The 24,936-nt window shown below is 41.9% G+C and overlaps 4 protein-coding genes across 12 annotated transcripts in view; 2 read left to right on the forward strand and 2 right to left on the reverse strand.

Moving 5' to 3' along the window:
• The window catches only part of itgb4 (integrin, beta 4), a 28,903-nt gene extending 18,016 nt beyond the window's left edge, over window positions 1-10,887 (forward strand). For 3 of the 5 annotated variants that reach the window (XM_086016134.1, XM_086016135.1, XM_086016133.1), the window contains exons 26-42: window positions 25-173; window positions 237-444; window positions 718-1,035; window positions 1,113-1,285; window positions 1,379-1,559; window positions 1,652-1,789; window positions 2,134-2,316; window positions 2,398-2,526; window positions 5,143-5,298; window positions 5,675-5,833; window positions 6,131-6,265; window positions 7,542-7,691; window positions 7,794-7,982; window positions 8,068-8,223; window positions 8,927-9,091; window positions 9,285-9,404; window positions 9,794-10,887. In XM_086016134.1, coding sequence (XP_085872260.1) covers window positions 25-173; window positions 237-444; window positions 718-1,035; window positions 1,113-1,285; window positions 1,379-1,559; window positions 1,652-1,789; window positions 2,134-2,316; window positions 2,398-2,526; window positions 5,143-5,298; window positions 5,675-5,833; window positions 6,131-6,265; window positions 7,542-7,691; window positions 7,794-7,982; window positions 8,068-8,223; window positions 8,927-9,091; window positions 9,285-9,404; window positions 9,794-9,924 — 2,840 coding nt within the window. In that variant the 3' untranslated portion in view covers window positions 9,925-10,887. Of the gene's footprint in view, window positions 1-24; window positions 174-236; window positions 445-717; window positions 1,036-1,112; window positions 1,286-1,378; window positions 1,560-1,651; window positions 1,790-2,133; window positions 2,317-2,397; window positions 2,527-3,635; window positions 3,795-5,142; window positions 5,299-5,674; window positions 5,834-6,130; window positions 6,266-7,541; window positions 7,692-7,793; window positions 7,983-8,067; window positions 8,224-8,926; window positions 9,092-9,284; window positions 9,405-9,793 lie in introns of all 5 variants that reach the window. The other 2 variants (XM_086016137.1, XM_086016136.1) reach the window with 2 other exon arrangements.
• On the reverse strand, window positions 10,308-16,455 carry LOC147129498 (butyrophilin subfamily 1 member A1). Of its 2 annotated transcripts, none has more exons than XM_086016150.1 (10): window positions 16,397-16,455; window positions 15,343-15,435; window positions 15,161-15,259; window positions 14,954-15,061; window positions 14,577-14,735; window positions 14,300-14,440; window positions 13,682-13,733; window positions 13,411-13,437; window positions 13,208-13,234; window positions 10,308-13,129 (listed from the first exon to the last, which is right to left on the reverse strand). In XM_086016150.1, exons 2-10 carry the CDS (start codon window positions 15,403-15,405, stop codon window positions 12,570-12,572), a joined length of 1,236 nt encoding a protein of 411 aa, XP_085872276.1. In that variant the 5' UTR covers window positions 15,406-15,435; window positions 16,397-16,455; the 3' UTR covers window positions 10,308-12,569. The 2 variants fall into 2 exon arrangements, with proteins under 2 accessions (XP_085872276.1, XP_085872275.1); XM_086016149.1 differs by lacking the exon at window positions 16,397-16,455 and adding an exon at window positions 15,933-16,045.
• Window positions 16,456-16,920: 465 nt separating this feature from the next.
• LOC147129499 (uncharacterized) lies at window positions 16,921-22,622 on the forward strand. Of its 4 annotated transcripts, none has more exons than XM_086016145.1 (16): window positions 16,921-17,205; window positions 17,294-17,404; window positions 18,402-18,477; window positions 18,563-18,719; window positions 18,807-18,852; window positions 18,957-19,015; window positions 19,113-19,148; window positions 19,234-19,286; window positions 19,354-19,525; window positions 20,642-20,859; window positions 20,943-20,988; window positions 21,058-21,123; window positions 21,211-21,270; window positions 21,346-21,431; window positions 22,381-22,484; window positions 22,553-22,622. In XM_086016145.1, the coding sequence occupies exons 1-16, from the start codon at window positions 17,169-17,171 to the stop codon at window positions 22,585-22,587; spliced, it is 1,362 nt and encodes a 453-aa protein (XP_085872271.1). In that variant the 5' UTR covers window positions 16,921-17,168; the 3' UTR covers window positions 22,588-22,622. The 4 variants fall into 4 exon arrangements, with proteins under 4 accessions (XP_085872271.1, XP_085872272.1, XP_085872273.1 ...); XM_086016147.1 differs by having other exon boundaries at window positions 16,922-17,205; window positions 19,393-19,525; XM_086016146.1 differs by lacking the exon at window positions 19,113-19,148.
• Window positions 22,623-22,655: 33 nt separating this feature from the next.
• LOC147129500 (histone H3.3A) lies at window positions 22,656-24,545 on the reverse strand. Its single transcript, XM_086016157.1, has 4 exons — window positions 24,407-24,545; window positions 23,577-23,714; window positions 23,353-23,506; window positions 22,656-23,263 (listed from the first exon to the last, which is right to left on the reverse strand). Exons 2-4 carry the CDS (start codon window positions 23,702-23,704, stop codon window positions 23,135-23,137), a joined length of 411 nt encoding a protein of 136 aa, XP_085872283.1. The 5' UTR covers window positions 23,705-23,714; window positions 24,407-24,545; the 3' UTR covers window positions 22,656-23,134.
• Window positions 24,546-24,936: the final 391 nt, after the last annotated feature.

Genomic DNA, 24,936 nt, shown 5'->3' on the forward strand with positions numbered 1-24,936 from the left:
AGAGTCGTTTACCTCCTCTCCAAGCCTCCAGTGTTTTCTCCTTCCTCCAGCCGGCCTACACCTACAGTCGACAGGACGGGGTGGCCAATATTCCTATTAGTAGAGAGATCATTGAGGACGGACGCACACAAGTCTCCTACCGTACACGGGATCTCACAGCCAAGGATAAAAAGGTAGCAAAAGTGTATACGCCTTCCACCGACGAGACAATCATGAAACTCCTGTATGCATTTCAGGACTACGTGACTGTGGATGGAGATCTCACTTATGGTCCCGGTGAGACCCAGAAGACTGTTCCGGTTCGTCTCCTGGAGCTGGGTGAGAAAGATGCTCTCCTGGATGACAAACAGGTCAAACAGTTCGTCATGGACCTCAGTAACCCGCGACAGGGCGCCAAGCTTGGGCGCTACCCTAGAACGACTGTCACAATCGCTGACCTCCCAGGTGAGAAGGTTTCGATTGTCTGGAAGCATGTACCCAAAGTGAGTGATTTCCATCCAGTGTGCCGCAGAACATTAGCGTGCTGTGAAAGATCATCAGAATTGCAGAAGGAATTCTGCTCTAAAAATGTTTTGTTCACCAGTGACTGGTAGAACAATTAAATGCACTACAGATTTATATCATCGAAATGCTTTGACTGAATAAAGGTTGTGTGACTATATTCAAGTCCTGATAAGTCAAGTCCATTCCCTCCTCCCTTGTTTGTTTATTAATCAGAGCCCAGCATAATGATGTTCAAGAGAGGCACCCAGAACTTCACCACATCTGACCCAAATTACACCATCCCTGTGGTGCGCACTCGCAACCAGGACGGCCCCGCGACGGTGAAATGGCGCACAAAGAAGGGCCAACGATTTGACCTGTCCGGCCTTCTGAAGTTTAACCCTGGAGAGACAGAGAAGAATATCGTCATTGACCCAAGAACCCACCCTGCCCTGAGTCAGCCTGACTCCTTCCAGTTGGAGCTGTTCGAGCCTAGCAGCAATGCCACAGTTGGAGAGAGGAAGACTACTACTGTCAATGTTGTCGAAGGAGGTTGGTCATGGTCCAGTAGTGGTTTGACTTTTGCAGTAAATTGTTTCAATCGCTTAATTTTCCTTGATTTCCTGTAGGTCCAAGATCTCCTGAGATGGCCCAGATGCAGCAGAAAGGTTTTGTATCTCCCAAAAACACCTCGCCTGGTGGTCGCCTTCTTGCTCCTGGAAACCCCAAGGCCAAAGCAACTGGACCCAGAAGCATCCGCCTCAACTGGGACCCACCACCGGGTAACCCTATGGGGTACAAGGTGCATCAAATGAACGGAAATTTGCTTCTATTCTCTTCATCTGCGTAGTACAGTGTTTGTCAACTGTACCTTTTGTTTGCGTTTGTATCTTAGGTGAAGTATTGGATCTATGGCGACCCAGAGAAAGATGCTCAGGTCTTAGATGTTAAAACTCCTCAAGCTGAGCTGACCAATTTGTATCCCTACTGTGACTATGAGATGCGAGTGTCTGCCTACAATGCTTTGGGGGATGGCAATGATACAGACATTGTTGCTTGTCAGACTCTGGAGGATGGTAATCATTTGTTTGGTGTTCAGGGATATTTCCTAAAACAACAGTCATTGCAAGCAGCTGAGCGCTCACGCTATATATCTGTTTTCCTGCAGTGCCCGGTGAACCGGGCCGACTTGCCTTTAATGTCATCAGCCCAACAGTTACTCAGCTCAGTTGGGCTGAGCCTGCAGAGACTAATGGCAACATCACAGCCTACGAGGTCATCTACACGCCCATCGACGATGATCTGAGTAAGAGAAGCACTGTATCTTTCAAAGCACATACTGTTAGGAGATGACATTGATGAAAGCCTAAGTAGGCCTGGACTCCTTTGAATCCCAATCCTTCAACGGAACAAGCCATTTGGACGATAATACAGAACCCTGGTCTGACTGAATCCAACCATCTATTTTGTGTTATTCGGCCACCATGCCACCCGACTGAATTTGGGTTATAATAGTTTTGTATTTTTCATTGTAGTTAGTTTTTATTTCGTTTGGCATTTGTTATTTTTCAATTCAGTTAGTTTTGTATTTCCTATTAGTTTTTTTGCCTTTGTCCTCATATTGTATCTCTGTCATCTTCTCATATATAGAGCAAGTTGGTGCAGCTAAGAAGGTGAAGATAGACAACCCCAAGAAGCGAATGCTCTTGATTGAGAATCTTGTGACTGCCCAGACCTATCAGTACAAGGTCCGTGCCAAAAACGGAGTCGGTTGGGGCCCCTACAGAGACGCCACCATTAACTTGGCATCGCAACCTGCGAGACCTCTGTCCAGTAAGTCTCCATTGGGCCCACCTGCTACTGAGCCTTTTTTTTTGCTTGCTGAACATAGACCTCGATCTGTCTGTTTTCTAGTTCCCATCATTCCAGATGTCCCGATTGTGGATGCCGAAGCAGGAGACGAGTATGACAGCTATCTGATGTACAGCAACGAGGTGCTGAAGTCCCCCGCAGGGTCCAAGACACCCAGCGTTTCTGGTGATGGTGGGTAGCCAGAGCCCGAACCACAAACACTCAAACACGCTGTGATCATGAGATGAGAAGTGAGAGAAAGCAATACATGGATAGTAGAGCCAACCAAATGAGGACCCAAAACCAGTCAACAATATGTGCTATGGTACCACAACCTAAACTTGACAACTCTGCTTTTGCCATCCATCTTTTCTACCAATTTTCCAATCTTATCTGCAATAGAAATGAATTGCGACTATATGGTAAAGCCCACTTAGCCTCCATATGCTTTTTTTGTGCAACAGCTTTCCATGGATCTCAATTGCTGCACATTTACCAACGAGCCCTGACACCAATAGTATAATTATCATTTTGTTGATTGATGCTGTCAAAGTGGTATTAATCCATCAACAATGATAGTTGGATCTCAAGTGCTGTGTTGTAGAACTGCACTGCACATCGTCCTAGATGTGTTTCTATTATTTTGGTCACCCTGTGTAGTTGCATGAGACAGGCAAAATATTAGAAACACCTCCATGTGTCTGGAATTTCACACCACAGCAAGCAAACATTTTAAAAATAATGAAGCTAAATTGCAAAACGGAAAAGTATTGACTTTATAAAGACCCAAATTTTGAAAGAACCTTTTCTAGTCAAACTTGGCTTGTTCTGACCAACCAATCCGAGGAAAATAATATATATAGAGAGAGGAATTAGAAATTGTAATAGTAAAATAAAGATTTAAAAATTTCTCATAAAGTTCAATCGACCAGCAAGACTGATCCTGAAGGTCTTTTTTTTGTTGATTGACAAGGTTACAAATAAAGGCTTAAATTTGAATGGGGGAAGAAAATCTAACATCCTGATACGCATACTAGCAAACACGACAAAATGAAGAAAATTGACTGTAAATGAACACAATTTCATTCAATTAAATTTAGAATTTGGATTGTCAATTTAGCCCAGGGCTTCTGTGTTTTTTGGCCAGCAGTGAAGACCTTGCTGGCCATGACGGCCATGATGTAGTCCCATCTGTCAGTTGTGGCTTTGTCCAACAAAATTCAGCAAACCACTGAACAGTTTTGCCTACCGTCCTCCGCTTGCTTGCTTCTCCCCTCCCCCTCATGACCTCAATTTGCAAGGCTGGAAATATGTCAAGTTGGTGGGGTCCAACCTGGATCTCCGAAAGGTGTCGTGGACAAAGCGAGTGGACGTCATCCCCAACAGTCGGCTCAGCACAGACACAGAGGCGAGCACAGATGAGGCCCCATACCCCAGCTTGACACAAACACCCGTGCCAGGTGAAGAGCACTCCAACCGAGCAGCGGACAGGCAGCTGCCATGCCAAACTGTCCCCCTACCCGCAGTATTGCTCTTTTTGTGAAATTGTTCCTTTGCGAGCTTCAGCCTTTCTCCCCAAGTTGAAATCTATCCGATCTATCCTCCTGGCTTATGCTGAGAGAGGAGCACTGGCATCAACTGCACCGCCTACCAGTTGATGATCAGAGACAGGCTTACCCCTTCATGTTCCCCATACACCTGCCACTGTCTGTCCTCTCACATCCCAGTAGGAAAGTAGTAGTCTTGGGGCAGCTTGCAGGTGTGTATAAATACTTGACGATTTTCAACATTACCATCACAACAGGGAATTTTCGACGATGGCACTATTTCTCGCTGGGGAGCACTTCATGGAACTGCTTTGAAGGTTCACGTTTCTCAACGAAGGGCAGCCGTTTGGCAATATGCAAAGCACCAGCATTTTCAAAAGTAGACAGCCAGACTCAGATTTTCCTTGCACACATCATGCACACGACACAAAATGTCTTTCTGTCATTCGGATAACAAGATAGTACCGGTAACGACTGATTTCATGTCATTTCATCTTGAATTCTAAATAGCTCAACTTCCCCATTCATTCAAGACTAGAAGCCAAACGTGACAGTATTTTAATACAAGGTTGTAGTAATTATTGAGGTACACTTTTGGTATTTTCCAGGTACACGCACCGGGTGCATTTATGTAGTATTTAAGTAAAAAGATGTTTTTTTATTATCATTTTAAATCTGAATTATTAAATAAAATAAATTCAATCGATTTATCCAACCCAAAAATATGCCAAACAAACAGAAACAAAAAAAAAAATACTTTAACAATATTTGCATTGGTGTAAAATTGCATAACCAGATGAAAATAGGTATCGGAGTGTTTTGCCCTACTCATATTGCCAAAATTAAATAAGTATCTCCTCTGTATTATGTATTGTAGTTCTATACCACTGCACATTGCAAGCACAATAATCAACATATTGTCAAATGAATACTTCTCTGACAGTGTCAATCAAAAGGTACAATCACAGCATCGTATTACATCTTCTGATTGTGCAGGTGTGTCTATTTTTGTGACCGGTGAATAAAAGCTGTTTGATGGCACACTGAGTGAAATTCTCAAAAGACAATTTTCTGGTGCTGATATTGTAACATCCATTGCCTAAGAAATGTTTTACAATGACTGAATGTACAATTTGGCCAATCCAGTATTTCCTTTTAGCATTGACAACATTTATCTGTATTCTTGGATCCGAATGCTAATATCTGATGTTGCGTTAATCTGTCCACTGACAAGTCCGGCTCCTGTCATGCTCTTTCGCAGATTACATGATGAATGGAAAGTGGGACCAGAACTTCCTTTTCCCGGGCGGTTCTGTCACACGCAACTTGTCCACATCCTCTTCTCCGATGTCCTCTATGAACTCTAACTACAGAGGCGGCTCCTTCACCACAGAAACGACTACCAACTACATGTCGGGTAAGACACCCGTGATTAAAGCACACGAGGTCTAGTCTGTATTCACCCCAGGGGCAGAGCCAGGACGTGGCTAATGAGTGGGCCTGGAAAAATCAGGATGGGCCTGAATATTTCTCTCACTGAGCACAATCCTCCTGTCCCGACACATCGTATCTTCAAATAAAATGACAAACTGAAAGATATGAAGTTCAGATCTTCCTTAGGCAACCACAGATATTCAATCAAATAAAAAAAAAATACAATGAAGCACAAATTCATAATTTAATAATAATTTCCTAAAAATTTTAAAGTATATATTTTGGGTCAATCTGTGCACAGGCCCACCCACGGCTCCGCCCCTGATTCATCCAATAGTAAATCCCCTCTGTTCCAACAGGAAGCCCTCGTAGACCCGATTTGATGGGAATAGGTGGAATGGGTGGAATGCACACATCGGACGTCATCATGAGGAAGCGCTCAGAGAGGGGTTACGCAGAAGAAAACATCCGGGACTCCATCGTCATGGGGGACGTGTCGAGCAACTTTCCAGATCTAGGTAACATTAGCAACGGTGATTTATACTCTTCTTAAATGCATCGCCCGAAGAAAGAAAACCAGGTGATCTGTGTAGTCGCATGAGCCAGTGTCTTGGAACTGGATGCATGTTAACAGGCTTGGTGCTGTTGGTCGCAAAGCAGGCTTATAAACGGTCTATGCAGGAGCTATGCTGACTATCGCTCTGTCTTTTTCTGTCCCGTGGCCTTAACACGCCACCGTTTCCGTTTGCACCCCAACCCTCCCTGAACCTCTGCATCCTCCTCTTTTCCGCCTCCTCCGCTCAATGTGCCATCAGGTGTGTACGGCTTCACTGGGTCGCAGAGTACCTCTCAGAGCCAATTCAGCTACAGCCTGTCTCAGGGGCCGAGGGCCAGGACTCAGTCTTCCGAGGTCAACGAAGCTCTGTATAATTTGGACAGGGTGCTCCAGGGTGAGTGTTGGTGCATGGAAAGCATGAAGGCTGCCGTTTATTCCCGACTCTCCTCTTCAAAGCTCAACACAGATCTCTTGTTATATGTGCTGGCAACTAAAGAGTATGCACTTACGGTGCTTCTCAATTCTTTTTTATTACGCCCTTACCTAGGAACAGGAGTTTAAACCCCCCTCCAAATCTCCACCGTGATTATAAATATTTTCATATGTCTAAGAAATTGATATAAGTACACTTCTGTATGATTTTGTATCAATTAACATGAAAGAAAAGAAAATACAAAGAAATAAATATGGATCAACTTCGAACAAAAAATAACTTTGTTAACATTTTTTAGTTTGTAACAGAAAATATTTGAATCGATTTGCCTGAAATAAAAACAATAAATAAATGAGAGTGCCATTGCCGCTCATTGTAGCGGATGTGTAATTACGCCTTATTCTAGTACAGCAAAAAAAAAAAAAAGTTCCCCAGGGCCATATGTGCTGCCCCCTAGCATTGCACCGTGCCCCACTAGAGGGGGCTGCCCCCCGACTATTTGAGAAGGGCTGACATACTAGCCACAGCATGAGAGACTTGCACTCAGAAAGTGATGAGATCTAATATATCTTTGTGAAAATGTTGCCTTTATTAAGATAATAATGGTCAGTTTTGATGAAATGTATTTATTTCGGTATTCCTTTACATCCGTATGGAAGAAGGAAGGTCAAAAAGTAGTTTGAGAATTGTAGTTTAATTATTACACAACACATAGTGACCTTTTTTTTAAGCTTGCACTCAACAAATAGATATATATTTTTTAGAAAATCAATAAAACTAATACAAAATCTAATAAAAACTCAACTAAAATGAAGTGTTTAAAAATAATGAAAACTAACAAACTCTAAACAATGAATTAAAAATATAATGGATGGATGAATGTAATTCGCGTATTTATGTACTTTTCACACATCAAAAATGTGTTCAACCATTAACATTGCATCAAAGAAAACAAGCCATTTTTAACACCTCAGACTGGTCAGTAATTTGTTTTATATATATATATAAAATAACACCCATGTGTGTGGACTGACCAATAGCATATATTGGCGAAAAAACTATGACAGTTCCCAAATTGTGACAAACTGAGAGCAGACTATTTTATGAAGGGTAGAATCTTTTCTTGGATCTCAATCTGTTATGCAAGTGTGCCTAACGACATGTCCGTTTAGTTGACTTTGTTTACAAATGCACACCCCACCTCACAGTGTCCCCCCCCTCCCCCATCTTTCATCAGATGCAAGACTCAGCCCAGGGGTCCCTGACACCCCCAGCCGCCTGGTGTTTTCAGCTTTGGGTCCCACTGCCCTGAAAGTCAGCTGGCAGGAGCCCCACTGCGAGAAGGACATCCTGGGTTACTGTGTGCTCTACCAGCCGCTCAACGGAGGTGCGGACGGGCTTCCATTTTGGAAACGCTGCGTATTATGACGATGATGTCATGTGTGACTATGATGGCATGTATTCAGTTATTTGCTTAACTGTGTTTTAGGTGAAGTGAAGCGCATCAATGTGACCAACCCGGCGGACAACTCTGTGATCATCCAGGATCTTCTACCCAACCATTCGTACCTGTTCAAGGTGAAGGCCCAGAGCCAAGAAGGCTGGGGCCCAGAAAGAGAGGGCGTCATCACCATCGAGTCGGCCGTCGACCCCAAGAGTCCCCTCAATCCCATGCCAGGTTGCTGTCGTGACCTTCTGGAACGGCTACTGATTTGTACTCACTATTTACAGTCTCTTTCTTTTTCTCTATTATTTCCTGGCAGGCTCCCCGTTCACTCTGAGCACCCCGAGTGCGCCGGGTCCCCTCGTCTTTACGGCTCTCAGCCCCGATTCCTTGCAGCTAAGTTGGGAGAAACCCAGGAAGCCAAACGGAGACATTCTAGGCTATGTGGTCACCTGCGAGCAGCTTCATGGAGGAGGTGAAGCTATTGTCACTCTCCCCACCGTGTTGATTTTCTCTCAAAGGGGAAAGTCAGCCCAAACATATTTTTTTCAAGAATATGTTCTATGCAAGCCCATTAGTTGAAACAAGGCATTCTGATAAATATTGCATTTGTGGAATAAGACTTAATCCACTCGATTTTAGCCATCTCTGGGGCGGCCATTTTGTCACTTCTGTCGACTGAAAATGACATCACAACTACTCCGGGCTCAAGTAACAACCAATCACGGCTGACCTGTTTTCTGAAGCAGAGCCGTGATTGGTCGTTACCTGAGTCTTGAGCAGTTGTGATGTCATTTTCAGCCCACAGAAGTGACAAAATGACCCCCCCCCCCACCCCGAGATGGCTAAAAAAGAGTAGACTTATTCCACAAACTCAATATTAATCAAAATGCCGTATTTCAACTAGTGGGCCTGCTGGCAACATATTCTTGAATAAAATATGTTTGAGTTGATTTCCTCTTTAAAGCTAGTGTTTTTTGTCAGCTCCTGAGACTCTGAAACTCCCCCCCAGAGCATGACATGTTCATTTTTGTTTTTGCATATTCAACCAAATACACAGTTACTCAAATAGCCAGATAACCATTTTTTTTGGGTCATTTCATTTCACACCGACTTTGTCCTATGTAAAAGAAAATTGGTTGCGCAACTTAATTTTCTCTCACTCTTGTGCCGTCCAGGTGACACACGTTCCTTCCAGGTGAGCGGGGACAGCGCGGAGACTCGGCTGACAGTCCCGAACCTGACTGAGAACATCCCCTACAAGTTCAAAGTTCAGGCTCAGACCACGCAGGGCTTCGGCCCCGAGAGGGAGGGCATCATCACCATTGAGTCTCAGGACGGAGGTAAAGGTTTTTTTGCTAGAAAGTGCAAATTCGGAAGATACTCACCAGTGGAACTACAATGTACTGTACAGACAAGTGAACTTTTCACACATGATTTGGTTGTTGTTGTTACTATACAAACAATTAAAAAGTTCCCTTTAAACATGTGCAATCCTTTATAGTACAACACGTCATCCGTATTATTCTCTCGCAGGGGCTCTGTCTCAGTTCAATAATCAATCGATGACAAGAAGGGACGTTTTCAACATGCCAACTGACATCAGCAGCATGAGCAACATCTCACACAGCATGATCAACGACCCGTACTTCTCAGGTACAAACGAAAGCAGCGCTTCAGCTGAGCCCAAAGTTAAACTAACTTCAACAGACCTAACATAATACTGACCCCTTTGTTGTTAGTTAGCAAAAAGATAGCGTTAGCATAATAGCACAATTACCAGTCATTTTAATTTTCTGCTACCAAATCAATAAGGAAAAACATCAAAGTGTTTTGACTCAATATGTCATATTGTGCAACAACCCATTAATATTTGTTGCTCTTAAAACCCGTCAGATGTTTCACCGTCAAAAGCTGCGTTTCAGTTGACGAAACATCCTATTAAAAATGTTCAGAGGTTCAGATTTGAACTCATCTTCTCGTCCTTTCCAAGATCACGTTCCAGTGAGTTTGCCTTTCATATCCTCTGTTCTCTTCTCTACCAGATGGAATGATGATGACCACGCAACACACGGAATCCAGCGGCATGATGACCCGCCAAATCACCAAGGAAGTGGTCCAGAGGAGCGTCATGGGAGGGACCACCGTCACAAAGAAAATGTATTATGACTCCTAAAATAAGGTGTTTGTTTTCATTTCGCCTCAATTTGCGTTCCAATTGTCCAAATATTTGCGATTCTCTTTTGAAAAGAGTCAAGCTCATACAGGCTTGATGTACAGTATGTGTTCATAATTATGCACGAGTGAGATTGTGGTCCCAAAAAAAGACATCATTTCTAGCCTGTAGTGGTAAAAAGATGGCGATAATGCCATTTTGTTGCGTCTGTTACAAACCCTGACCACTTGTTTCTTCAGATTCATCTTTTACTCTTTGTTATTCATTTCGTTTCTCTCTAGTATTCATTTGTGGTTAATAATACACACACAACACACTCACACACTGTGTATCTAAACCAGGCAGGGTAATCTGACCATGGTTAATCCAGAATGACACTACGCCCTTGTAAAGCTAGTCTGGTAAATCTGTTTTGTCTTGATAACATTCAGACAATGTCACAAAGCATTAACATGTTTAGAAAACCACAATAACTAATTAAGTTTGTTGGTTTTATTTTTGAGTGGCTGAGCGTGTTGTGGCACGTTAAGGGAGTGTTGTACAAAGAAATGGAAAAATACAATGGCATAAATTAATATAGACAAACATGCCAAATATAAATCTGTTTTACAGTAAAGCAATTTTGTCCTCCTGCTGTATTTACACTCATCATTTCTACAGATTCGATACATTGTATTTGGTTTCCCATTTTATAAGATGTTTTATACTCACTGTATGATATATAGTGCTTTGACTTTATACTACTGTTGCCTTGTCATTCGGCTGCATTAAGATCTGTTCATTTGGAGGAATTGCATGTAAAGACAAAGATTGTATTTGCTGTAGTGCTCAATTATAGTCAGGTTGTACTGCATCTTCATTTTATATTTTTGCTTTTACACAAAGAAAATGTGATTAGGTTGGGCCTAACATGGAAAAATGAATTTGAAAAAATAAAACAGTAATATATCACTTTTACACAGATGCGCTTGTCTGAGTATTTTCTGTATGTTGAATCTATTGTACTTAATAAAGATATCAAAAAATTTGTTGTATTTGGATTATTTACTGATGTAGTCGGGGGGGGGGAGCATTGGCATCGATGCAAAACAACTCAGCAAAGAAGCAAGCAAAGCAGAATTCAAGTTCTTACATGAAATTCTGTGCACATGCAAGTCATCAGCTCTAGTTCGCACTTTTTTTTTTCCAAAGCAGCTTTGGGAAAAGTACAATTACACTTTTGTGTCTCGACATTAGTCAGCATGTTTATCATGCTACATTAAAAAAAATCCACCCTGCAAATATCCCACATGAAAAAGATGGCTAAACTCTCAAACACTTTAACTGTATAAAAAGTGATTTCACTGAACGCATACTATATTTCAATACTAGGCAGAATGTAAATATTTTACAGAAAATCCATAAAGGTCCGCTCAGCTAGTTGAGAATTTCCCCTTGAAGGATCATAAATTAGTTCAATGCGTCAATGAAATTGACCCTGTTCCTGGAACCAAAATGGTAATATATGTTCCATGAAATTGTCTTACTTTATTCCCAGCAGTCAATTGTCTTTATTTTTTTAGCATTTTGCTTAGCTGCACTGCTTCCAGTACATGTTGATGTTGACTGATTTTTTTATTTGTTCTGGTCCAATCAGATTTCATGCCTCTGTTTGCTGGCATGACAATCTAATCCACAGAGATCCTTCGTTATTAACAGTGATGGCCCATGTAAGTAATATTAGCAACGGGACGATTTCTAAACAAAAGATATTCAAGCATGACCCCTTGATGATGACATCAGCATTTTTTCATCCTGTGATGGTTCATCTAGGAAAAACTTGCCAGCGTCGACTAGCAAACCCGTTAACTTGTTAAATGTTTTATGTTTTTGTAGTCTCAACTCATCTTTATTTATATAGCGCTTGTGCAGTTATACGGTGAATTCACCTAGCCGCATATTTTTCCTGGACTTATCCTCCATCCTCCAACTATTCACAAAATAAAAGAATTACTTTGGCACATTTTATGGCATCTTGGTGCCAAGGAATTATGTTGAATTGAAGAGTTTTATTTAGACAAAAGTAGTGGTTTGCCACTATCTTGTGGCAATTATAAATCTACTTATAATAGTTGTTTATCACTGCCTCACTTGGTGTGAACCTGATGGGGTGAATTCATCAATTTATTTGAGTGTTCTTTTTGTGTAAAACCGCACCGATTTGCTCAGGCAAAGCCATTAAAAGTAATACTTTGGTGCCGTATTGAAGTACCTTGGTGCCAAGGATACAGTATGATAGAGTGAATTGTGGCGCATCATTTAGACAAAAGTAGTGCTTTGCCTTCATCTTATGACATCTTGGTGCCCAGAAACTATGTTGAAGTGAGTTGTGGAGAGTCTTTTAGACAAAATAAGTGCTTTGCCACCATCTTTTGGCACCTGTACTGGGACGTCAATTCGCTCGTGGATTATTGCTATTTGCGGCAGAACTCTGTCCTTCCAGTCTAGTGTTTTTGATGGTTTAGTTGGGTTTTTTTTTTATGGCGATATTAGTATACTAAGAAGTGGATTTGATTGACTTAGTCCCCAGTAAAGGCCCTGGTAGCAAATACACAGCCAGACACTTTCTCATATCATAATAAAAGCGCTGTGTGATGTGGTGTAGTTTAGTTCCAGAGGCACGGACCGGGACAGAGGCACCGTTGTTTGACCCCCACTGATCTGATCACCAAGTCCTTAAGCACCTCCACTGTCCCAAATATGGGGACAAGCTCCTCTGTGAACTTGTCATTGAAGGTGTACACGTGGGAGCGCTTGTCGACATCATAGAAAGACAACTGGCCCTGCTCGTAGTCCAGGTACACGCCAACTTTTCTGGGCGCCAGCGTCAGAGGCAGCAAGGTGGAAGGCACCGTCAAAGCCTTCAGATCCTTGCCCCTCTCCAGGCGGAGGGTTAGGTAGCCTGTGTCTGTGTTGAGAGAGCGGAAGCCTTGCCTCACGGCCGACGCCTTGGCCACGCCCAGCCGCCAGTCGCGCTGGCCCACCTCCACCTCCCAGTAGTGGCGTCCGGAGGCGTAGCCATCCTGACCCGCAGCGCACCACCAGCCGTCGAAACGTCCGTTGCAACACGGGACGTCGCGGCGCTCCAGGCCGCATCGCATGCTCTTTTCATCGCTGGAGATCAGCAGCTCTGGATTGGCTGAGTCTGGCTCCAGCTTCACGTCCTCTGTGGTGTCACGGTACCACAACTCAGTATTAGAGAACTTCAATTCTGGCATGATATTTGTTATTCAACAGGACTTACCTGAGGCCTCACAGATCCAGTTCCACACTGTAAAGAACAAAGACAAATATCATAAAGCTAGTTGTGATCTGTTCAAAATATTACATTTATTTTATTTACTGTATATATATATATATATATATATATATGACAGTTCATTAAAATATAGATTTCATTTATATTATCTTTATTAGTTAATTGGCTGGGAAGACACTTCTGCTTACCACCATGGGGGATGTATTGGACAGCATCTGAAAAATGGAAGGAGAAAAGTTTGTTTCATCCATTTTCCAAAACGTCCAACCTGCTTCAATGCTTTCTTTTCTAATTTGATATTGATGCCGATTAGCCTGACGAGAACTGACTCACTCGCTCCCTCAAGATGTTTCTCACTGTTAATCTGGCTCCTTCACTGACATTGTTGCTCATGTATGCACCAACGGTAAATATGATCCCATTTACATGTATAGGTTAGTAGATAAGAGGACACCTCACCCATGTTCAGGTTTCTCTGCTTTCTGACCAGCCATTCCTTTGTCACATCCTCCTAAACACGCACAATGAAAGGACGAACATCAAGTTGACACATTTGAACACAATATGGGGCACACCTGAAAGTCGTATATTCGGCATCGGAGGACATTACATTACATAATTTCAAAATGACTTTACTCGCAATAAAATTAATTATATTAGAAACTTGTGTGATTTCACAATATCACATTACATTTTTCTCCATAAAAGAATTGTCATTGTTATACTATATTGACTGAAAGGGATGAATCTGTGATTCAACTACATCATTTTAAACAAACACTGAAGTTATCATATACATGTACATACAGTATTGGTCCTTGCCTTTAGTTACTGTTGTACCTTAGTTAGCTGGTTAGTTAGTTAGTTAGTTTACAAAATTATATTCACTTCACTATAGGTCTACAGTCCTCAATACGCGGTTCCAGAGATGATTTTGTTCAGGCTTGAGACTGACTGAAATTGCCTCACAGTTTTATCAGTTAGAGCGCCACCTGTTGCTTGAGCACTTGCACATGCTTTTTTTTTTTTTTTTTTTTTTAGTGCCTACTCATGCACCCAGTCTGCACAAATTCTCACCTTGACAGGCCTGTCTGCGTTCAGCACGACCAGCATGACAAGCTCAAGAGCAGGTAGCAGGTTGGGCAGACGACCCCTCTTCCACTGGAACTCCAGGTCATCCAGCATCATTAGCACCGGCTCACCGGGCCACACGGTGGGCTACACCAAGAGATTAGAACATGAACGTTGATGACGGCCTAAGTATGACGAGGACGACTGTCAAGGGCAGGGTTTATCGTAATCATCTTTCTCAGACTGGGTCGCACTTTAATCGCCAAGCAAACACCATTATCACCTGAGGCCTGCTTTTAATTTCCCGTGTCCACTCCATGATGACCCTCTTGTGAGGCCCCATATCACACTCGCCTCCATCTTCCAGGATGCAAAGGAGGTGACCCCTCCAGTCCTTCTTGTCCAGCCTGGTGTAGTGGCAGTCTGACAGGCTGACTTTTGCCTACAAAAGACATAAAGTGCAGTTTATTATTTTATTATTTTTTAGTTTTGTATTCGTTTTTTTTCCCAACAGTTCCACCCACCCGAAATGAAAACAGTTGAGTCACATTCCTCTAATCCTAAATAGTTTTTCCACTTCTGTTTTTTTGCCCTTTGTGTCATACTCATTTCAAATTCAATTCTAACATTCACTGTATATATTTGGTAATAGGTTAGTACCTGCACTTTCCTCTCCAGCACAGTGGCCCACTCCACAATAAAGTCCCGACACAAGCCGGCTGGCCAGACGTCCTCACTGGCCCATATATGTTGGAGAACATTGGATCTCTAATTGAGCAGCACAAATCAGACTCATAATTAGGAAGGCAAATTTATCGATAGTCTAAGTGCAAAGTTGGATGGCCGGAAAAGGCAAGAGGATATTACCTGGCAAATTTTGCTGAGTTCTCGGGCCAGCTCCATGATAAATAATTGACTTTCCACCAGCTGCTCTTTTTTTTCCAGCCTCACTCGCTTGCGGGACTCCTGGAGCCAAAAAAAAAAAAACAGATTAAAGCGCATTTTGGAAAGGACTGTCGCTCCGATTCAGCACAAATTAAATGCCATACCTTGAGTCGGCTCTTGAGGTTTTTGGCCGGTTCAATGAGGAATTGCAGGCATTCTTTCATCATGCTGGCAGCTTTAGTTTGGAGGACCAGGTCCTGTGGAGTGATAATAAAAAGCTTGAGGGGACTGGCACTCACCCTGCAAGGAGGCTGACTCGGCTCACATCGCCCTCACAAATCAATGCAATGTAATTTATAAGAGGAAAGAGAGTGCAAGTGGAGCACTGCAGAAATTTTAGCACATCTCTGCGTCCATAGTGAGCACATCATCAGGTAGGCCTATATGAGACACCCACTAACCTACACATATGCAGGCGGAAGCACAAAATACAGATGGTTTTATAACACGTGGGTGATAGATAGATAGATAGATAGATAGATAGATAGATAGATAGATAGATAGATAGATAGATAGATAGATAGATAGATAGATAGATAGATAGATAGGTAGATAGATAGATAGATAGATGACAATCTATTCTATAGATACAGTACATATGAAATGATCAACAAATCAAATGTTACTATAAGCACGTAACAGGGAATCCATTGAAAATAAATAGAAATTCCGTTCATAAATTCCAGACCCTCACCCAAACAGCAAAACAGATGTGGAAAGGTGTATAATAAACTATAATATGCAAAATATGGGCATCGTATTACTCCCGCTACTTGTACACCTCATACTGAGCTACATTTGTGTTTATTTGTGCTGAGCAAGTGTCAGGGGAGCCGTGTGCAGGAAAAGAGCTGAAAGATTAGAGGAAATCCAGGATTACCACTGTGTTGTTACTAAACAAACTCAGGTAGGCTACTGTACTGGTTACTTTCTATAGAACCACCACCCCTGCAAGGCAGTGATAGCTACGACGTCACAACAACATGCACAATAGCAAATATGTACAAGATTAATTTGTAGCGTTGACATGTAAATATGCAAATTATGGTGATGGAAATAACAAAAACGTGTACGCACACGTGCAGAGAAGCTGTACTTTCGATATTGAACAACATAACATGAATGGTTGTAGAATATTTGCAATTTTAAGATACTGACCTTTGAGAGAGAATGTCCGTTAGTATTAACTTTGCAATGCGCCCGCGATGTTTTCTCCGACTAATTTAGCGCATCCTTCCGAGACCTGGTGAGCACTTGGATGGCGACAAGAGCGACTGAGCGCTGTCGCGTTATCCGTCTTGGCCGACACGAAACTGCAGGTTGCTATTATAACCACTAAAGGACGCTATAGGTTTACAAACCGCTGACTGTTATTCGTTTTGAGGGTCTTCGTTTTGTTTTTGTTTTTTTAACTTCTGTTCCTTCCTTTATTTTATTTTTTTCTTTGCAGATATAATAAAATAAGAATAGAAGTCGTGCCTTGTTTAGTGTCACATTTCACGGGCAGATTAAATCTAGGTGACATGGTTTACATTGTGTTAATTTTGTTATAACTATACCTCAACTATTTACATGAATAGATGTCGACAGGGCTTTGGAGGATTATTATAAATACTACATGGTTTTATTTCCTTTAACGCTTTTTAAAATGTATTTATTTTGGAAGTCGCACTTCTCTCAATTGAAAGAAGTCTTTGAACGCACCATGCTATCGTTGTCACGTTCGCTGTATGCAAGATGCCACCACATTGGACAAGCTGTTTCGTATTCAAGAGGCAAGAATTTTGAAGGCTTTCACAATTTTTGTGGCATTTTCTTAAACACTCATCTCACATTAAAAGGCGTTGGGAGTCTGCGTAAATGAAGTATGAGGAACGCTCGCTCAACGAACAAGGCGGAAGTGAGGTTTTTATTCAGCTGATCCGTCAATATGGCACCCAGAGATCCACTTTTGAGTGCCCTCAAAGGTAACGACGACTTCCACAACACGGGATCATCATAAAGGTGGAGGTATCAATGTTTGTTGAGTTTAGTTTTGTTTTCCTTCACTGCCAGTGTGCTTGTTGAACCTGCAGTCTGATGATGGGCAGACGGTGACGGACAGCAACCCTCACCTCACCTCTTGCTGCCAGCTTCTTGAGCTGGTCCTCAGGAAAGGACTCCAACGTTAGTGTCTGTTTTCTATCTTACAGATCAAAACATGAACGAGGCAAGAGTTCAGAATTTCCAGCTTTTATTTCATGGTATTTACATCAAGATGTGTTCAACAATTTAGGACAGAACGCCTTTTGTTTGAATTAAGCCACATACATTTCAAGTGAGCAGAAGTATTGGAACATGTGACTCAAGAGTGTTTCTAGTTGCTTAGGTGTTGCCTTTTATATTATTACTTAAACGTTAGGTAGGGCATGTTTTTAAATATGGGTTTCACCTGTGAAAACTGCATTTACTGTTAAGCAAACATGAAGAGCTGTCTGAGAGAAAAGCAAATCATTTTAAAAGCGGAGTGTGGCAAAAGAAAGGATCTGCTTATGATCCAAAACACACGTTTTCATAAAATGCATCCAAGCTAATCGGGAGAAGCTTCATCATTCAACAACATAATGACCCAAAGCACACTGCCAGCACAACAAATGACTTAATCGGTGGGAAAAAATGAAAGGTCTTAGACTGGCCAATTCAATCTTAACCTTAACCCAATAGAGCATTCATTTTGCCTTCTGAAGTGGAGATTGAAGGGAGAAACCCCAAAAACGTAAACAGAAACTGAAATAGGCTGCAGTTAAGGCCTGCAATTGCATTTCAAATGAAGAACGCAGTCTGGTGAAGTCAATGGGTCGCAGGCTTGATGGAGTTATTGCAAGTAAGGGTTATGCCACCAAATATGAAACGTTGTTCACTTTGATTTAATAATGTCTGATCAAATTTCCAATACTTTTGCTCACTTGAAAAGTTGGTGGCTTGAAACAAAAGGTGCTCTGTCCAGAATTGTGTAACACAAAGTGGACTTTTGAACTTTTGTCTCGAGTTCATCTTTTAATCTGCAACCCAAATGTTTTCAATACTTTATATCACAAAAACAAAGGAAGCATTTTGCAAACTCCTTGACGGTGTCTTATTTTTAAAGGAGGAATTTCCATAATATGTGCGCTTTTCTTTCCAGAGCCAGCCCTCAGTCTGGTTCATCGGGACTACTGGCAATGTTTTGAGCAGCTTCTCCGCAAAGATACATGTGGCAGGTATAAATATTCAGATAGAAGCGGTGGAACGTAAAGGGATTTAAAAAAACATTAAAATTCTTGCTAATTCCGTATGGTTTTGTAGGCTCTGTACTGTAGCGTGGGCTGTGGAACAGACTAAAACTTGCAGGAAGCTGATCTCAGCTCAGGGCCGAGGCCGTTATCTGCTCAGATTGGCTCTCGGTCGCAAGATCCTGCCACAGTTCATCACTCACCTCCTGCACACTCCCAAAATCTTGGAGGTGTGGTCATGGACTACGTTTTCGACACATTATCGTTGCTCACTCACTCAAACAACGGTAAATAAACGTCATTTTCTCCTCCGTTAGTGGTACAGCCCGGCCTTCTCAATCCTCAGGAATGAAGAATTCTCAGGTGAGTATTTGTACTTCTCACTAAATACAGACCCTTGAGCAAAGCTGGAGAAATAGATGATGTGGTCCTGTAGTCAAATGTGAACACGCATCTACCTCTTCCAGAACCTTTCATGTCCCTGCTGTTGGTTCTCTCGCAAATGAAGTTCGAACTGGACATGGAGGTCAGAGCTGTTTTGTTACTTGACCAGCTCAATTACACAGATTGTTCTTGAATGAATTTGTGAATCAGCTTCCTCACATAAACATCTCTTTGTTTAGAATTGTAGTTTTTTGGATGAAAGCTGGATTTTACCGGTAACGATACTACTACCGGTACTTTATTATCTATTAAACTTTAATCACAAAACAGTCTGATAAAAGTTTTGGATGTTTTTGCCAGGTGTGTGAGATATATGAAGTGGTGCCGTGTCGACAGGTGGGAATGGTCTTGAGGTTTGTATTATCTATTTTTAATTCTGCTATTTTAGGCTTTGATTGTAACTGTTTTTTTTTTTTAAAGGTATCAGAAACATTTGTTATCTCAAACTCTGTGTGTTAGCTACCTCAATGGGCGCGTCTTCCTTCTGGATATGATATCTGGCGGCCAGGCGCATGTTGACCAGTTTATCAGCCGTGGCGACGTCATTGATGAGATCAATGGCACCTGTTTGAGGAATTCCAAAAACGGGCAGGTAGAAAAGACATGCCTCTTGTTCAAGAATATGTTCTATGGAGGCCCACTAGTTGAAACAAGGCATTCTGATTAATATTGCGTTTGTGGAATATGAGTTAAGCAGCAAAATCCACCTGTTTTTAGCCATCTCAGGGGGCGGCCATTATGTCCATTTTGTTCAATTTATTTAAATGTTAAAATATTAATTTGAATTACAATTGCTCATGCGTCAGGTAACGACCAATCGCGGCTCACCCGTTTTCTGACCCTCAACCACGATTGGTCGTTACCCAAACCATGAGCAACTGTGATGTCATTTTCAGTCAACAGAAGTGACAAAATGGCCGCCCCCTGAGATGGCTAAAAACGGGTTGATTTTGCTGCTTAACTCATATGCCACAAACGCTTATTAATCAGAATGCCTTTTTTCTACCAGTGAGCCTGCATAGAACATATTCTAGAAAAAAAAAATGTTAGGATTGACTTTCCACTTTAACTTGTATTCCACAAATACAATATTAATCAGAATGTCATGTTTAGACAATTGAAGTTACATACAACATATTAATTGCAACAATTTTGGGGGGTTTGACTTCCCTTTTAACGGAGCCTTTTTTTCCCCCAAGGATCAACAACTATAGCACATTTTAACACCGTATAAGGTTGCAGTCCTGCTGCAGAAGGCAATAATGTGGATAAAAAAAAAAGTGGCTGCCAACTGCCTAACAGAGCTGGTTGTAAACTGCAATTCCGAAACTACTGCAAACTAAAACAACAATAATAAACTTATTGTTGAATTAACACCTGTCTGACATTGTCAAATTACAGCTGGCCCTCGATGATGTCAGCATTTGCTATCCTCGTCATCTGCACGCTTTAATATATTTAATAATCACCATCTCTGCTTAGTATAATCTATCATATATATATATATATATATATATATATATATATATTTTTTTTTTTACATTTGTCACATTTTTGTCGCTCGTCTTATTGGAGCACAGAGAAACAGGGTTCCATTTAAGACCCAAGATTTCAATTGACGAGAAGTAATTCTTCCTATCTCCAGATAGTCTGCTAGTCCAATTAACAAACTTTGAAAACCACCAGAACTCGTTCCTATGTGTGGTAGGCAGGTGTGGTTCTATCACGGCTGAAAGGCTGCTTCCTGTCCATCCGCGTTGTGCGCTGGCGGGCCCGGGACGGAACAGTCTATCGTCCCCTGGTCAAACTGCTGCGGACTCTGAGGATGGAGAACCCGTGGCTGCAACTCGGTCCTGCTCCCTGCCAGCAGCTTGCTGCTAATGACCAAAGAACCTCGCCTCCAACACAATGTCTCAAGGAGGGAAGGCAAGTCAGTGCAACAACTAAATGATAACATGTAGATGAAATAAAACTGACGTATAGCTATTATTCCTGTCTCTCCTTGGCAGGATTGTGTACATTGTCCAGTTCTTGGGAGATAAAAACATTGGAATGGTAACTCATTGTTAAATGATTGAGGGGTGTGTATGGGTTTTGATTGTGACAAATATGTTCTATTTTTAGTTTGGAACCAAGACGGTATTGCCGCATGCAATTTCACACGTGTTGCAGGAAAACCTGCCAAGCAAGGTGAAGATGCCGCTCCCCTGCTTGGGGCCCTGAAAAGCTGTTCTTCCTATCTTTTTAAATATGAACACACTGTCCTTTGTTCCACAGGAAGTGCTTTTAGATTTGCAGGAAACACACTTAACATGTACAGAGAGCAGCAGTGAACTGGTGGGTATACACACTGCATGTATTGCAAGGATTGAGAATTTTTTTCTTTTAATGAATCATGTTGAATTTCTGTAGGCACTGTGTCAACATCACTATCCAGAAATATCGTGTGTTGGGAGGTACGCTCAGGCAGACTACACGATATTGGGCTTTTGTGTAGTGTAAGTATGACATAGGACATGTTTTGAATGCGGGTTCTCCGAAAGTTCTCCGAGCCACTTTATCCCAACCTCGGAGTTAATGTAGTCAACTTACCGGTATGCAGAACGGTAACTGGTGGATTCAGATTTATTGTACCTTCTGCCACCTAATAGAAAGCAAACATCGTTGACAGATGAACCAAGATGTATTCTCAGACTAATTTAGGTGAAATTGGATGCTCGCTAACAGTGCCATGTTTACAAAACACTGTATACACTTGCACTGACATCCAACAGAAGTCGGAAAAAAAAAAAATAGTAGCTTCACTGAACTTTCCATTGTATCTCTTAAGATTCACTAAAATAGTCTGGAGAGTAAGTGCTAGAATGTTCTCATTTGAGGAAGCCCTCATCTGATTATTTTTTTAAATGCCTTATAGTTTGTATTCAGCTTTTTGAGTTTGCTGTGCTGTCTACATAATTGTATCTATAATGTTTAAAGTGGAAGTCAACTCTAACGTATTTTTTTCAAGAATATGTTCTATGCAAGCCCACTAGTTGAAACAAGGCATTCTGATAAATATTGTGTTTGTGGAATAAGAGTTAATCCACTCGTTTTTAGCCATCTCTGGGCGTGGCCATTTTGTCACTTCTGTCAACTGAAAATGACATCACAACTACTCAGGGCTCAGGTAACGACCAATCACAGCTCAGCTTCAGAAAACAGGTCAGCTGTGAGTAGTTGTGATGTCATTTTCAGTCGACAGAAGTGACAAAATGGCCACCAATGCTTAAAACAGGTGGGTTTTGTTGCTTAACTCATCTTCCAAAAATGCAGTATTAATTCGAATGCCTCGTTTCAAATAGTGGGCCTGCTCGGAACACATTCTTGAAAAAAAATGTTTGGGTTGATTTCCCCTTTAAAACAAAAACAGCCAATTGGAGTCTATTCAAATGTTGTCATTCTCAGAAACAGACCACCAGAAACTCCATCAAGGTCCCCAACAACCTTCAACTGTGTGGTGCTCAAAGCTGCTAGCAGTCAGGAGTGTGAAAATATTGTTTGTCGTATAGGTAAGGCAATTGGTGCTTAATTTACATACATGATAATCAAACTAATTTGTGTCAACTTGGTCTTGCAGCCACTGGTTTCAGGCACACAGAATGGTTTGTATGACATGTACATGTGTAAATAAACGGTCAAAATTCCAAGAGTGAATCATCAATAAACCACACACAACGACGTCTACTCATAAAGAACTTTAATAGAAAGACGTGACAATTCTCAATTATTAAAATGTAGCTGCCAGGGTTTTGTTCAATGTTGGAAAACATGTAAAAAGCAGTCCAGAAAAATAAGGTCTGCTCCTTGCACCAAGAGTTGTGTAACAGTAGTGAAGACAGATATGTTGGGCAAGCTGCATTTTGTGCCAGAAATGGTCAATGGTGCCAACATGGCTATATGTGACACTATCATGGATGGAGGCTATTATCCACAAAAACTTGAGGGAGGGGCAGTGATGATTTACATGTAGTAACAATCCACATAACAGGCAAATATTCCTACACAACTACCCATTAGCTTGTGGAATGGTTGATGGCTAACATACGATACAAAAGTCGTAAACTCAATACCCAAGAAATAATATAAAACAAGAAGTCCACAAAAATTGTTAGGTATGATAAATATGATTATTTGTCTTGACACACCACTGTCAAGAGTTTTAAGCCCTTTCTCCCCTTATCCTGCGGGCCAGCTGGATGTCTTTGGGCATGATGGTGACACGCTTGGCGTGGATGGCGCACAAATTGGTGTCCTCAAACAAACCCACCAGGTACGCTTCACTGGCCTCCTATTAAGAATAATTACCACGATATTAGCGCCAAATAAACCACATACAATGCCGGCAGTCAATGCATGTAGGGTTTTGTTTATATTTACCTGAAGAGCACCAATGGCTGCACTTTGGAAGCGGAGATCAGTCTTGAAGTCCTGGGCAATCTCTCTCACCAGGCGCTGGAAGGGCAGCTTGCGGATGAGCAACTCTGTGGACTTCTGGTAACGACGGATCTCCCTCAGAGCCACGGTGCCCGGCCTGAGGAGAAGCTATTAGTGTTATGGCGCTATCACTGGATAGGTGACGTCACGCCGTAGTTGAAACCCACCTGTAGCGATGGGGCTTCTTCACTCCCCCTGTAGAGGGCGCACTTTTCCTGGCTGCCTTGGTCGCAAGCTGCTTCCTTGGCGCCTTTCCTCCGGTGGATTTACGGGCAGTTTGCTTGGTACGGGCCATCTCGTACTACCTACAAGAAAATATTAAACTCGAATTAAGGACAACTCCGGTGTATACGCACACGGGACATAAAAACCGACGTGAAGCTGTTAACTAGCCGCGTCAACATTATCTTAGCCCACAACAAGGCGCCCATCCCCCCCAACTAGGAGGCGGCTGCTTTCGCGTCGGCACACTAAACAGCCAACCGATTGTAACTAAAATAAAACTTATCACATTAACAGAGCCTTTTAAAGTCGACAAAACACATCCGACATAAATCATCACATCACAGATCATTCCGGCCATAGGCACGTTTTTAAAAGACCAGCCAGCTGTAGGCTGGCGCCAAACAGGCCGCCATCAGCCTCAGTTTTGTCGTCTTCGCCATTTTCGCTCTCATTTCACCCCCACTCGACATTGCGAATACATTTTTAACCGCTTTAGCTTGACGGTAATTAACGCCACACAACGTGTTTTCAAAACAGTGCACATATTTGTAGCTACGTATATATCTTACCAACAACACAGGGTGGGACGGACGTTAAGTTAACAGTTTCAATTTAGAAACGCAGTATAAACGAGCCCATTGTCCTTGTAAGGACTAGCAAACACGCTCCATACGTCAGTCTCACAACACTGTGACACAAATAGCCGACATATCACGGTGAAAGAAATGAAATCATTTTCGCAGTATAAACGACTAAAAACCACATTATTTACCTTTGTGACGTTGCTGTTGTTGTGAAGCGAGTGAACTGTGTAGTCAGTAGGTCGCGGTCACCTCGGGAAATGATCAATGCTGGTTGGAAGCTTGAGGCCAAGTATTAATAGTGGGGTATGACGTCATCTTGCAAAACCACTTCACGCTCATTGGTACATATTGGATCACGGCCACACGATGCAGCCAATGACATGCGACAAGCAAAATCAATACAGTGCGCTACAACACAGAATTATTTTTTTGTATTGTGTATGGAGGAATGTGTTCCTTGTTTTCTCAAAATTGTGTTATAATAATCACGGGCTTGTGTATTAATTGTATTTCCCATTGCTCTGCTTCTCGACTTCACAGTGATGGGGAGATGTAATGTCTTCAATCAAGACTCATAGCCGTCACCTTTTATGTAATTAAATTACCACTGTTGTTTCGTTCTTTCATCTTAAATATCATCTTGTTTATTTGTCAGGAATATTTGTTAATGAGTCTCGAATTTACAACACTTCCAATATGTCTTGAACGCAGCATTTGT

The sequence above is a fragment of the Filicampus tigris genome, chromosome 19, assembly GCF_054856515.1.
Source record: "Filicampus tigris isolate MCC_2025a chromosome 19, RoL_Ftig_1.0, whole genome shotgun sequence".
In the NCBI taxonomy this organism is placed as follows: Eukaryota; Metazoa; Chordata; class Actinopteri; order Syngnathiformes; family Syngnathidae; genus Filicampus; species Filicampus tigris.

Excerpts from the sequence above, each read along its gene's own strand:
- LOC147129499 (XM_086016145.1), top strand. The coding sequence starts at position 17,169 with ATGGCACCCAGAGATCCACTTTTGAGTGCCCTCAAAG. Across the intron at positions 18,720-18,806 it reads ACACTCCCAAAATCTTGGAG|TGGTACAGCCCGGCCTTCTC; the intron begins GTGTGGTCATGG and ends CTCCTCCGTTAG. Across the intron at positions 19,016-19,112 it reads AGTTCGAACTGGACATGGAG|AATTGTAGTTTTTTGGATGA; the intron begins GTCAGAGCTGTT and ends CTCTTTGTTTAG.
- LOC147129500 (XM_086016157.1), bottom strand. The coding sequence starts at position 23,704 with ATGGCCCGTACCAAGCAAACTGCCCGTAAATCCACCGGAGGAAAGGCG. Across the intron at positions 23,507-23,576 it reads AAGAAGCCCCATCGCTACAG|GCCGGGCACCGTGGCTCTGA; the intron begins GTGGGTTTCAAC and ends GCTTCTCCTCAG. Across the intron at positions 23,264-23,352 it reads CAGCCATTGGTGCTCTTCAG|GAGGCCAGTGAAGCGTACCT; the intron begins GTAAATATAAAC and ends TATTCTTAATAG.
- LOC147129498 (XM_086016150.1), bottom strand. The coding sequence starts at position 15,405 with ATGATGAAAGAATGCCTGCAATTCCTCATTGAACCGGCCAAAAACCTC. Across the intron at positions 15,062-15,160 it reads AACTCAGCAAAATTTGCCAG|AGATCCAATGTTCTCCAACA; the intron begins GTAATATCCTCT and ends CTGCTCAATTAG. Across the intron at positions 13,130-13,207 it reads CTGGATCTGTGAGGCCTCAG|AGGACGTGAAGCTGGAGCCA; the intron begins GTAAGTCCTGTT and ends GTGACACCACAG.